At 38.5% G+C, this 12759-nt stretch overlaps 1 protein-coding gene across 2 annotated transcripts; it reads left to right on the top strand.

Moving 5' to 3' along the window:
• Positions 1-1709: 1709 nt before the first annotated feature.
• Positions 1710-12748, top strand: LOC143292663 (putative endonuclease 4). 2 transcript variants are annotated; one of them, XM_076603163.1, is made up of 8 exons: positions 1710-2621; positions 3631-4316; positions 5164-5300; positions 6156-6315; positions 7581-7676; positions 9816-9947; positions 10383-10487; positions 10855-12748. In XM_076603163.1, the coding sequence occupies exons 2-8, from the start codon at positions 3677-3679 to the stop codon at positions 11028-11030; spliced, it is 1446 nt and encodes a 481-aa protein (XP_076459278.1). In that variant the 5' UTR covers positions 1710-2621; positions 3631-3676; the 3' UTR covers positions 11031-12748. The 2 variants fall into 2 exon arrangements, with proteins under 2 accessions (XP_076459278.1, XP_076459277.1); XM_076603162.1 differs by having other exon boundaries at positions 1710-2647.
• Positions 12749-12759: the final 11 nt, after the last annotated feature.

Below are 12759 nucleotides of genomic sequence, written 5' to 3'. Positions count from 1 at the left end.
TAAATGAGGCAAAGAGAGAGTTTTTAACAAAGTACTGTGAGTCTAGGTAAGACAAATACACACCTTCAAGCCATTGTCTCTTTGTGCTTCCTATCGGCTTGCATGCAGGTAAATGAAAGGTATCAAAGAATAAACGCAGAAACCTAAAGATAAGAAAGTCCAAATCTATTTACCCCCTTCATTTGTCTTGTACAGACAACAACAGCAAAAGATTTGCCCAAGTACAAGTAGCATTTATTTAAGACCGGACAGTGCCATTTGATTTATAGATGTGGTGTGGTGTCAGCCAAGGAGACAAGAGAATCTGAGGGCATGGGATCAAAACCAACACTCACCAGTATTTTCTCCTCCTCCACTGTGCCTGAAGTGAAGGTCCAGATGCTAGTCGTTTGGATGATTTGATAAACCAAGGTCCTGCATGTAGCATACACTTAGTGCACCTAAAGGGACCCATGGCTATGAAAGGGTCATCCCTGGCAAACTTATGTAGAAAAATCCACTTTGAAAAGAAAACAAAAACACTTGCAGGCAGGAAAAAGGTGGCGCTGTACAGTAGCAATGTGCTCTCTTTGGGCAAAGCAGTCCAAATTTCACACAGAGAAATATGTTGTAGCAAAGAGTACACAGTAATTTTAATAAAACTTTTTTTTTAAGAAAAAAAAGAGGACCCAGGAATACAACACAATAATGTACCGCACAGAACAGATTGACACAACAAAACAAATGCACTGAATGCCTTGGGGATGTTTGGCATTATCATACAATATTATGACATACCCTCCTATCCCCCAGCCCTCCGATACTTTTACCAAACTGACCGGATAAACATGTAGTGGATGGATAAGTGTTAATCTCATTCTGTCACTCACAGTCAATTCACACATGTTCATGATTTTTGTTTTTTGGTCAAATGCAAAAAAAAAAAAAAAAAAAAAAAGTCAAAGAAAAACCCACAAAGGTACTTCGGTAACAGCACAATACAATTATTTGGGTCTTCTTCACTGGCTGCTTCCAACCCTACCACATAAAAACTGCTGTTAGTGCCTCTTCTGTATCCTCTGGCTGATCCGTTGGGTACCTTGACAGGCTGTCTGCCATTTTGATCGCCTTGTCCAGACCTGTGGTTGAAAGAGAAATCAAAACATGCCATCCATGCTGTGTTATGTTACTTGAGAGCTCCAAGCTAAGCAGTTTGCGAGAAACTCAGTCGGTTATCCTAATTCATTACCAGTGATGATAACTACATGTGAGGATGACTACATTTATCAACTTATGTGGGCCACTTGGATGGCTTGGAACAAGTGCACATTATCCTACCAAGTCAACAGGTCATTATTCATAATTTAAAAATTAATAAAGAAAGAATTTCTTTTTTTCTAAATGAAGTTTCAGTTTCTTTGGACTGGTTATCCACAGGACAGAAAGGCTATCGTTTGATATTGTGCCTTGAATGTATATACATGAAAAAACAAGAAAAAGAAAAAGCTTGCACATCACTTGACTTGTGTCTGGAGTGTTACCCAATCAGCCGTATCTCACACACACACACACACACACAATGAGTTTATTCCCATTTATTTTTTTTTAGTCCAAGAGAAATAATGAAACACAACAATAACAGGTTGATGGCTACAGAGGAAGAGCGAAAATACAAAAGAAACAATGGAGAAATAACAAAATGGAAAAAAAAAACTTCTTAGGTAATTATCAGTCTGATATGTAATACAATGAGGACAGTGAAAGCAATACTCCCTAGTCAAATGCACAGATCACAACTTAACATAACAAAAGTTGTGAATGAAGTATTTGGCTCAGTATCAAACTGACTAGCTGAGCATGAAGAGGGAGCTGAGGGGTAACTTGGAGCGTAACAATAAAAATAGAATGGTATAACAAAATACCACCCATTTGCCAATAATACTGTAACTGGTTTAATATGTACTGGGGGGAAAGACAAATATATGATGTGTTCAAAAATCTCCTTGACATGAACTTCAGTTTAAATGAAAAATCTATTGACTTTGACGAGTGAATTACAGTACATGTAAATGAAAACGTATGTGTATCCCACAAATAAAAGGAGACCGATATTGGAGCGGACATTAAAAAAAGGCCGTGTGGCCTTGGCAGTCAAATGCCAGTCTCAACACAACTACTACTACTACATGATCATGCATATACTCATGGATTTGTACAGGATGCAGTGTTTTAACATAAGTGGTAAAGAATCCAGTCTGAGCCTGACTCCTAGTGAAATACATTAAATCCTTTAATAAATCGAGCAAATTTTGGCAACTTTTCCTGGGAACTAATAAACAATAAAGGAAATTTTCTATCTAAAATTACGTTTAAATAACATACTTACCGTGACCCAACTGGTGCAGACTCCGAGGAATGTCAGACCCCTGACGGAGTCTGCACTAGCTGGGTCACGGTTAAGTGTGTGTAATTAAATGTTGTTTTTACAGATTGCACAGTTTAAGGGAGTTAACTCTAATATGCAACGAAAAAACGATCGAACGTTTATTCCCCTTTTCGCGCGTTCTTGTTCCTGCGTGTCCCAGATAAAAGAATATCAGATAAATCGCAAGTGCCCATGCAGATACGGGTTTGACCAATCTGTAAGTGACAGCTTCATTGGTGTGAGGTGCGTGTCGATAGGATTTCGATACGTTTCGATAGTATATGTTGTTAGTTTGAGCTACGGTCAATAGCACAACACGACGAAAATGTGTCTCGAGCACAATCATTTGGTTCACCACGTCAGTACAGGCGGATACTAGGTTGCACACTTCAAAGTTAGTCTGCGTAGGGATGGTACAACAAAATCAACAAGCCAGCAGCAACCCAATAAGTGACGTTACGTTGAAATTCTCTCTCTCTCTCTCTCTCTCTCTCTCTCTCTCTCTCTCATGGAAATCGTTTATTTCAAGCACATATCAATTTACAGTAGATTACGCACCACCCATTTCCCTATTCACTTATATAGAAGCAATATTATGACTTTGTGGCAGATGACTGAGGGACCATGATGCAGTGGCATGGGTCAATCAAACAAAATGCGTTAAAAGAGGCAAGAAAAATGCTAACACCTGTACAAGCCCACACAGAAATAAAAGCATGAATTGTAAGAAGAAATGTGCCAGTTGCATGAGCTGAAGCCCCAACAATAGGGTGATGCCCCATAATTTCCACATAGAGTTGGAAGAGGGAGTTGGGAGTGGAGAACCATATGTCAGAATGTGTTGTGTGTATACCCATCAGAAACTGGGGGAAGACTGTCTTGAAAACTGTAACATCCCCTTGGATGTCTTTCTGGATGGAGTCATGTATGTATTAAAAAGGAAGAAAAAAGCTTGCATCTTTCCCCAGCTGTGTGTAGACTGAAATGCTATCAACCATCACACACACACACACACACACACACACACACACACACTGTTCATAGTATGAGGGAGTTAACTATATGTGACAACAAAATCCAGTGGAGACAGGATTGGAGCGTTAGAAATACAATCAAGTTTTGTGGTACTTATTCATTGAATCATTTATTTGCCACTATAAAGTCCAATAATGTTGATATTTATTTGTCTGATTGAATTTCAGCACTAAAGCTTGTCTTTATTGCAGGGTTACCACAAGTCTCTGAATCTGTTATAAAGTCTCAGCCTAAACCATGGCCAGGAAAAAGAAATCGAACAAGAGGACAGCTCAGACAGACAAAAATCAAGTGAAAACAGAGGTTGTGGAAGCAGAAGATGCCAACCTCAGTGAAACAAAAGACTCAGACATTGAAAAATCAACCAGCGTAGATCATAAAGACAAAGATGGAACTGTGCCAGAGAAACAACAACCAGCAAAAGAGGATGTAGTGTTGGACAGATCTACTGCAAAAAGGCAAAAGAGAAAATCGTCCCATCCACAGGCACCAGAAAGTGACTCCCCTGACAGCAAGAGACAGCGAATTAGTACAGCAGCTGCTTCACAAACAACAAACAAGAGACAGTCAAACCGGACATCACAGAACTCCAAACAAACAAGCAGACGTCAGCTGCGCAGCAGAATCAAAAAGAGCTCAGAGCTTCAGCAGTCTACAGCTTCCTTCACCAAAGACAAGAAAGATGTGAGTGAATCAAAGACCAAAACTAAAAGGAAATTGACAGAAAAGAGCTCTGCTGGTGATTGTGATCAAGCACCGTCCACAGCAGTTGACACTGACATAGCAATGAAAAAGGAAATTAAGCATGAAGCTGTAAGTGCACAAACCACCACCAAGGATGCAAGGAAACTGGTTGGTGCTCACTGCTCCATTGCAGGTATTAAAGGAACTCTTCCTTGTCTTTTCCCTTCTAAGTTCTACTGCCTTGCAGCCTCCACAGGCTTGTGTGTGTGTGTGTGTGTGTGTGTGTGTGTGTGTGTGTATATATATATATATATTTATTTATTTATTTATAGAACTGTTGATCAGAAATCTCTTTTTTTTCCCACCCAAATTTTAAGCAGGAGTGTGGTAAAGAATATATTTGATTGTTGTTAGAAAGTTCTGGTTATATTTTTCACCCATGATCATGTCTGTATTTTTTAAATAAGTTTTTGTTCAGGGTAATTTTAAAATAGTGTTGTTAGAAAGTACTATAGTCTCTTCTGGTCACCCATCACTGTGTCCCTATCATTATTTGAAAATTGTTTTTGTTCAGTTTTCAAGTACTTTTAGTCTTTTGTTTTTTTAGATTATTTATTGATTGATTCATTTATTCTTTGTAAATTATGTTTTTAGCCTGCATCACATGTATGTAAGTATCTACACATATCACCTTGGGTTGTCATGTATGGTAGCAATAATTTTTAAAAAAATCAAATCAAATCAAATCAATGAAATGATTAAAAATATTGTCAAAAAGTGTCTTGGGTGAATTTCAAGGAACAAAATATATTCAAAACCTTTTCGTTTCCTGTTAGCTGACAATAGGATAATCCCAACACTGACTGTCCTAAAGTCCTCTTTGGTGGGGAAAGTGGGAATGTAACTTGGGCAAGATACTCTCCACTTCAATCAAATTCTTCTTGCCCAGATGGTCCCGACAGTAGTTGCCTCTTCTGCTGTTCTGATGATCATGATTGGACATAGACTCTAGATGTCATTCTGGAACCTTACATTTGCAGGGGGTTTACATAAAGCAGTGGAGGAAGCAGTGGCTATGGGTGGACAGGCTTTTGGTTTGTTCTTGAGGTCACAGAGAAGCTGGGCCTCAAAGCCGCTGGATCCAAAGGCAGCTGACAAGTTCAAGGCCTCATGCAAGGTGAGGACAAACAGCTTCTGTCACTTTCTTTCTCCCAGCAGAAAAACAGAGGGCGCTAGCCAGGGGGACAAAGGGGATGTTACCTACTTCCAGGAGGTTATCGGCCGTAGTACTCTTGTTTTCTCCACATAGGTGGATAGTAGTTTGCACAGGACAGGAATGTCAGACCCCTGCCGGAGTCTGCACTAGTTGGGTCACGGTAAGTATGTTATTTAAACGTAATTTTAGATAGAAAATTTCCTTTTTGTTGTGTAGCAAATTATGTTCCCAAGTGGTCAGTCTGTATTTTGATTGCATGGATATTCCATGGAATGGATAAACTAGATGCTATTGGATTTTGTGGTTTTAGCTGTTTTAAAGATAATGATTATTTTTTTTATTTTGTGCTAAAATGATTTAGCTCTTATATATTGTTCTAGGATTTAGTTCTCACACACCAATGTAAAATGGTGTACAATGTAGTTCTGTTGTTGCTAAAATGATGCAGTTCATATATTGTGCAAAAGCGACTCAGTTCATATACTGTGCTATAATGATTTTGTTCTCATATTACTGTAAAATGATCCAGTTTTGTTTTGTGCTAATATGATTCCATTCAAACATATTGATTTTGTTCACATATATTGTGCTAAAATGATGTAGTTATTATATATTACACTATAATGATTTAGTTATTATAGCATAGTATATTAAAATGATCTAATTCTGATACATTGTGCTGAAATTATTTCAATTTTATTGTTCCAAGATTATATCATTCTGATATGTTGTGCTTTAGTTCTTTTTCCTTATCAGAGCAACACAGTTTCACATGTTGTTTGCAAAGAGCTCCACAGTCATGTCTCTGATTTCTAGGAACACGGTTTCCCGCCCAACTCGATCCTTCCTCATGGGTCCTACCTGATGAACTGTGGCTCCCCCAACCCAGAGACACTGAAAAAAAGTCGTGAGTCATTACTGGAGGAGCTTCAGAGGTGTGAGGCTCTAGGACTCACTCTCTACAATTTCCACCCAGGTGTGTATTGTATGATATCATATTGTATTGTATTGTTTTGTATTGTATTGCTCTTTGTCACAACAGATTTCTCTGTAATATTCTTCTTCGTTCGCGGGCTGCAACTCCCATATTTACTCGTATGTACATGCAAGTGGGCTTTTATGTGTATGATGACCGTTTTTACCCCCACCATGTGGGAAGCCATACTCTGTTTTCAGGGGTGTGCATGCTGGGTATGTTCTTGTTTCCATAACCCACCGAATGCTGACATGGATTAAAGGATCTTGAACATGCATATTTGATCTGCTTGTGTGAACACACGAAGAGGGTTCAGGCTCTAGCAGGTCTGCATATATTTTGACCTGGGAAATTGGAAAAATCCCCACCCTTTACCCACCAGGCACCACTACCCAGATTCAAACCCGGGACCCTCAGGTTGGAAGTCCAGTGCTTTAACCATTCGGCTATTGCACCCGTTGTGAAAATACTCAGGCTGTTGTCCTCTTGGTGGCATGTCGCTACAGAATGGTACCACCCATATATTTCTTTTCTGCCTTTCAGTGTATTTGTTTTCCTATCAAAGTGGATTTTTGTATAGACTTTTGACAGGGAAAACCCTTCTGTTGCCATGTGTTCTGTTACGTACGCTAAGTGCATGCTACACACAGGGCCTCAGTTTATTGTCTCGTCTGAATGACTTGGATTCAGATCACCACTCAAGGTCTAGTGGAGGGGTGGAAAATACTAGCGAGTGTGGGATTCGATCCTGTGTGCTCAGACTCTCTTGCTTTCCAGGTGGACAACTAGGCCACCACTCCACTGTATATATAATCGCATCTATATTCAGGTTAGTTTCTTTAATTCTTTAATCCTCGGGTCAAAAATCAGGTGTCCTCAGTGTCAGAGGCATGTCTGCATTTATATATATATACATATATATCTGTCTGTCTGTCTGTCTCTCTATATGTACGTATGTTTATATGTATGTATATGTGTGTGTGTGTGTGTGTGTGTAGATGACATGAAAATGACTGTACTTGTGCTTGATTTTCATTCCAGGTAGGTGTTTTATTTGTTGTAATTTAATTGATTATTTTTATGATTTGTTTTTGTTTTTTCCCCCTCATATTCCATTGGTTCAGTATTTACCTGCTTTTTTTAAATTTTTTTTTGCCCTGTTGTGATTCCAAGTGGTCAGGTCAGCTGGGCTTGAGGCAGCAAAGAAAGGCAAGGAGAACGATGTCTGTCTGCGTTGTTGACACTTTGTCTGTGATGTGCTTCAGGCTCCACGTGTGGGGAGATCAGTGTGGAACAGTGCCTGGACAGCATTGCTGATGCCATCAACTGGGCTCATCAGCACACAAAGTTTGTTATCACAGGTGAGCAGTTTCAGGGAGGTGTCAGAGCATGTGGACTTTCTGTGTGTGTGTGTGTGTGTATGTGCTGGAGTGTAACAGTTGTAGTATTGAGAGTATGTTACTTTGTGGGTTTTGTGCATTTTGGTTTTGTAATATCAATGATTGTTTTTTTATTATCCTTTTATATGTTTCTACTGCTTTTATGTATTTTCTTGTGTCAGTTTTACATACTAGATTTGTAAAGCACTTACCTGTGCTTGTAACAATACGATATATGATAATAAAATGTTATTGAAATGTTGTTATTATTATGCTACACCACATCCGCTGTTTTTTTTAAAAAGAAGATGAAGAAAAAGGCAACAGATAATAATAATGATAATAATGATAGTGTTTATAAAGCGCTGAATCTTGTACAGAGACAAATCAAAGCGCTTTCACACCAGTTATACACATGCATGCATATGCCTGACTTTTGCATAAGGTGATAAGCCTAATGTGCTGATCAGGCTTTGAGAGTCCGTTCCAAGTTTATGTAAAACATTAACATAAAATGAAAGAAGATGATAAGACAAAATAAACAGATAAGTCAATTCATTTAGGTACAGTGAAGGGAAAGATAGTGCTTACAGCATCAAAAGGGTAGTCCACAGCAACATTCCTTAGAAGAATACGCTTTGGTAGTAAAGTACACTGGCAGATAGAACAAAGAAAAAATCACAGGTAGATGGAGTATCAGGTGTGTTTTGTGTCTGTGTGTTGTTTTTGTTTTGTTTTTTGTGTTTTTTTTTTAAAGAGGTGTGGGGATGTGGTTCAGCAGGGTTCATACAGATCGATAAGTCTAAAAAAAAAGCCTTCGAAAAACAGGAAAACTATTTCCAGGGTTGGAAGTCTTCGATCCGGTCTTCAGTCTGGTATGGAAAAGGTCTGGGAACCCTAGATCAATTTAAAAAAAATATATATAAAAAAAAGACAAAAAAGACAGGAATTGGAGTGTTTGAAAACGGTAATATTGTCATCAGCCAGATCAAGAGAGAAAAATGTCGGCATGTTCCAGATGCCATGACCAAGTAGCTTGCATCACAGCCTAATGACTGGGAGGACACAGATTTGACCATGGGTTCAAAGGCAAATATTGTGGGTTTGTTCACACGGTGGCTGGCTCCTGCTAGGAGTTGAGTGTGCTATTGGCTCAGATATGAAGGTTTGGACCACACAGGCGGGTCACCGTACACTTCATAAATTTGTCTTTAGAGTCTTGCTCAGACTTCTGACCAGCACTGCAGATGTCTGTATCTCGTGACTCTAGTGGATGCCAGGATATATGATGAGAGGGAGTAACCAAAATGGACTTTCATAGCTGCATTGTCTTCATCTTCTTCCTTCATTTACTGTTGCTGCAAAAGGCATGGACTAAGGTTGCAAGCAAAGAAAAAAGGGGGATCAGTTTGCAGATTTTGAAGATGCTTCAAATTCAAGGTTTTTGATTTTTGTTTATAAATGCACATTTATGTATAGCTTACATGGAGTGAAAAGTATCTTAAAACTCACTGAAACCCTTCTGTGCCCACTGCCTGCCTGCTTTTCTGCTTCAGACCTGTTTAAATCTAAACTGTGCAGTAGAATTAAAGGACTGCGTTTAGTGATCGGCAGACATATCATAATGCTTTTACTAATTTATAGCTTACAGTTCTCTGGGCATAAAATTAATAGAAATAGTGCAGCTCAGTTCTGTGAGAATGATTTAGCTAATAAGTAGTTCTTGTCACTGAAGTGTTGTTTCTTTAAACCCCTGGACTGCTTCAGGGCAGAAATTTCTGTCCCCTTCCAGTGTGCAAAAAAGTGCCCCAGGATGAAAATTTTTCATCCACATTATTCTAGGAATTTTCCTACTGTAAATCAGTTGATTCATGTGAAGTTGTCATAAATGGATTGTGTGTTCACTTTTTTTTTTCCAGAAAAGTATAGGTCATTTATACTTTATTTTAGTAGTTCGCTAGGGGAAAAATAAAGATAAGATTATTTCCCTCAATGACCAAAAATCCCATGGTAAATAGTTGTCACTGAGCTTTAAAAAAACAAGGCTTGGCACTGAAGGGGTTAATGAAATATATTATCTATTTTGTCACAGTATTCAGCCATGACTTTACTCCTTTGCAGTGGTGGAAAACATGAGTTGTCAAGGCAACACAGTTGGAGGTCGTTTTGAAGAGCTGAAGGGCATCATTGATCGGGTCAAGGACAAATCAAGAATTGGTATCTGCCTGGACACGTGTCATGCTTTCGCTGCTGGTAGGTTGCAGATGTTAACAACCTGGGTCTGTACAAGAATCTTGCTTTGCACAGGAAGGAACAATTATAAACTCAAAAACATAATCTCTCTCCATTGTTGATTACTCTGTAAGAGACATGACCCGTACAGTACCTTCAGTTCAGTCATCCATACAAGGTAATATATCTTACTGAATGGAAAATATACGTGTCTTGTTTTTAGAGTTATTCCATTACAGGCGTAACCAATCATTCATTCCTGCCTGTTCATCGGAACGTTTTTGTTCAAAGGGGAGATAATCTGCAGATTTGTTGGAAATGTTCCATGACAAAGTTTGGTGTGCAAAGTATTGTTCTTTTTTTGTTTGTTTGTTTGTTTTTTCTTTGAAGATCTTGGGAGTTCAGGTCAACTTTTTCCATGCCTCAGTATCTGAAACAAAGTTTTCTGTGTTTCAGGGTATGATTTGTCCTCAAAACAAGGGTTTGAAAAGTTCATGTCAGACTTCGACACCATTGTTGGGTTTCAGTATCTAAAGGCCATGCATCTGAATGATTCGAAAGGTAAGATTTCAAAAAGCTCTTGAATTCTTCCAAATGAATGCATTAAGTTGCTGTTTATATTGTTACAATGTTCACTGAGAGAGAAGACAAAGTCTTTGTTGAATACTGGTAGAGTTCACCAAGCGGTAATACATACCTATCTCCTTCCATCCTCCAACCCTCCATCTATGAAGAATACTGTGAAATAAATGCTTCTCACTTGAAGATTTTTCATAGTTAATACTGTTATGTCCACTATATTACCAACCTCAAGATCCATAGCAAAGTTTGTGGCCATTTTCACAAGTCCTTTTGTTTCAATTTTTGTGTTCTTGTAGAGGTAAATTCCAGATATGTAAAATCAAAATTTAAATTCTTATTGTTTAAGGTGGTGTTGGATGTCACTTGGACCGTCACGAGAACATTGGCAAGGGAAAAATTGGCTTGGGTGGATTCCGAAGAGTCATGGCCGAACCTCGTTTTGATGGCATTCCCATGATTCTGGAGACTCCATTGGGAGACTATGCTGCAGAAATCAAAGCTTTGAATGGTCTGGTCCAGTAAAACTCACACTCTGAGCCACTAAAAAAAAAACCCCAAAAAACTCATAGAATTTTGCTGAAAAGAAAGCAGCACAAAAGTGTTCATTCTTTATGAAATCAAGATGTTGTCAGACCTGCAGACTTCTTTTTCGTCCATGGGCTGCGACTACCACATTCACTCATATGCAAAATTGGGCTTTTACGTGTATGACCTGCTGACAATTGCGTAGGTTCTAGAGATATATTTCCCAGTTGAGTGAAAATTTCATATGGCATAAGACAAAAACCAAATCATTGAATGTCCCACCCACAGTTTTTTGCTGTGTATTTTAAAACACTCCATTAGAGAAAATTGTTTTTTTATGCTCATACAGCAAACTTTCATTTAGCGTACTTCCGTTTTATTGTTTCATTGTCCCTCTTTGCACTTGAGCCCATGTTGTATCCTAATCCATGGATGAATGGAAATCTGTCATTCAGCTTGGAACACCCTGTAAAAAAAAAAATGTACCCAGCATTTTCCATCTGATGAAAGAGAATGGCTGCTGAATTTACAGGGTTAAACGGTGATATAAAAGCACACCCATAGTTACATGTGAACGTGGGTTTTGCAGCTCATGAACACAGCCAGCCAATAAAAATCTGTACATTTTTTCTGAAAAAGGCTGATACCTGCTCTTTCTGAAATATCACATGGAAGCATGTTTGTGCCTTTCTTACTTCAGTATGCGTTTTTGTGCCTTAATTGCTTGTATCTTCCTTGGTGTGTAACTGAAGAGAAAAATAACCAGAAGGAGCTGGAGTAGAGATGAGGAGATTTCAGTTGTATGATGTATTAAGCATCAGCTACAATACGTGCTGACTGCTTATTTTTCATTACAGGACACTTCTTAGTGTACTTGATGTGGAACCTGTTCTTGTTGGAGATTTTTTTTTTTTAAACCAACCTCAGGATAATATCCATCCACTTGAACTTTGGTACAGTTAAAAAAAAAAAAAGAAAAAAAAAGTGAAATATGTGCATCACCAGTGACAGCTTTGCATGAGTGAGCGTGATGCTGGAATGGACTGGCTTGCTCTGCCACGTCCGGGTAATGCTAACACTGGTTCATATTGTTTTTGTTTTTAACAAGGAACTAAAAAATTGATGCATGTGATACTGGAGGAAATATGCTCATGTCTGTTTAGAACTTTCATCACAATAAGATGGAAGATTTAACAGTTCTCTTCGCCTTATTTGCAGACAGGTGTTTGCATGAATGGGTTTTTTTTCTTTGAATAAAACTGGAGATTTATTTTACATCGTCTTTTATTGCCTGTTCTTACCTATCATGCAACAAGTGTCTAATTCCAATAGTTTGCATGCATGTATTTTGTGAATCAACCACTTTCCACTCTTATGTTGCAGCCCCTGCTTATTATTTTTGAACAGCTGCTAGTCTTGTTCATCACTTTTTCCTCTACTTCAGCTCCTCGTTTATTACCCTGTATTCGTTTTCTTTATATATTGTGCATGTGTCACAAGGAACTTAAGTTGGGGTGTGCTTGTGCCCTGAAAATAGAACTAATTATGGGGTTATGCCTTGCATCTAGAGTTCAGATATATGTGCACATGCATACACATAACACAATCAGAGCAAGAGTAAAGTAATAGTCAGCATGCAAGGATGATAGAATAATACAGCTCACTCTTGTGTGTGGTGAAATGGATTGCCCGAACGCCAATCTCATCAATGGAAATAAAATGCAGG

The sequence above is a fragment of the Babylonia areolata genome, chromosome 18, assembly GCF_041734735.1.
Source record: "Babylonia areolata isolate BAREFJ2019XMU chromosome 18, ASM4173473v1, whole genome shotgun sequence".
NCBI lineage: Eukaryota > Metazoa > Mollusca > Gastropoda > Neogastropoda > Buccinidae > Babylonia > Babylonia areolata.
This window is presented reverse-complemented; position numbering and strand designations above follow the sequence as displayed.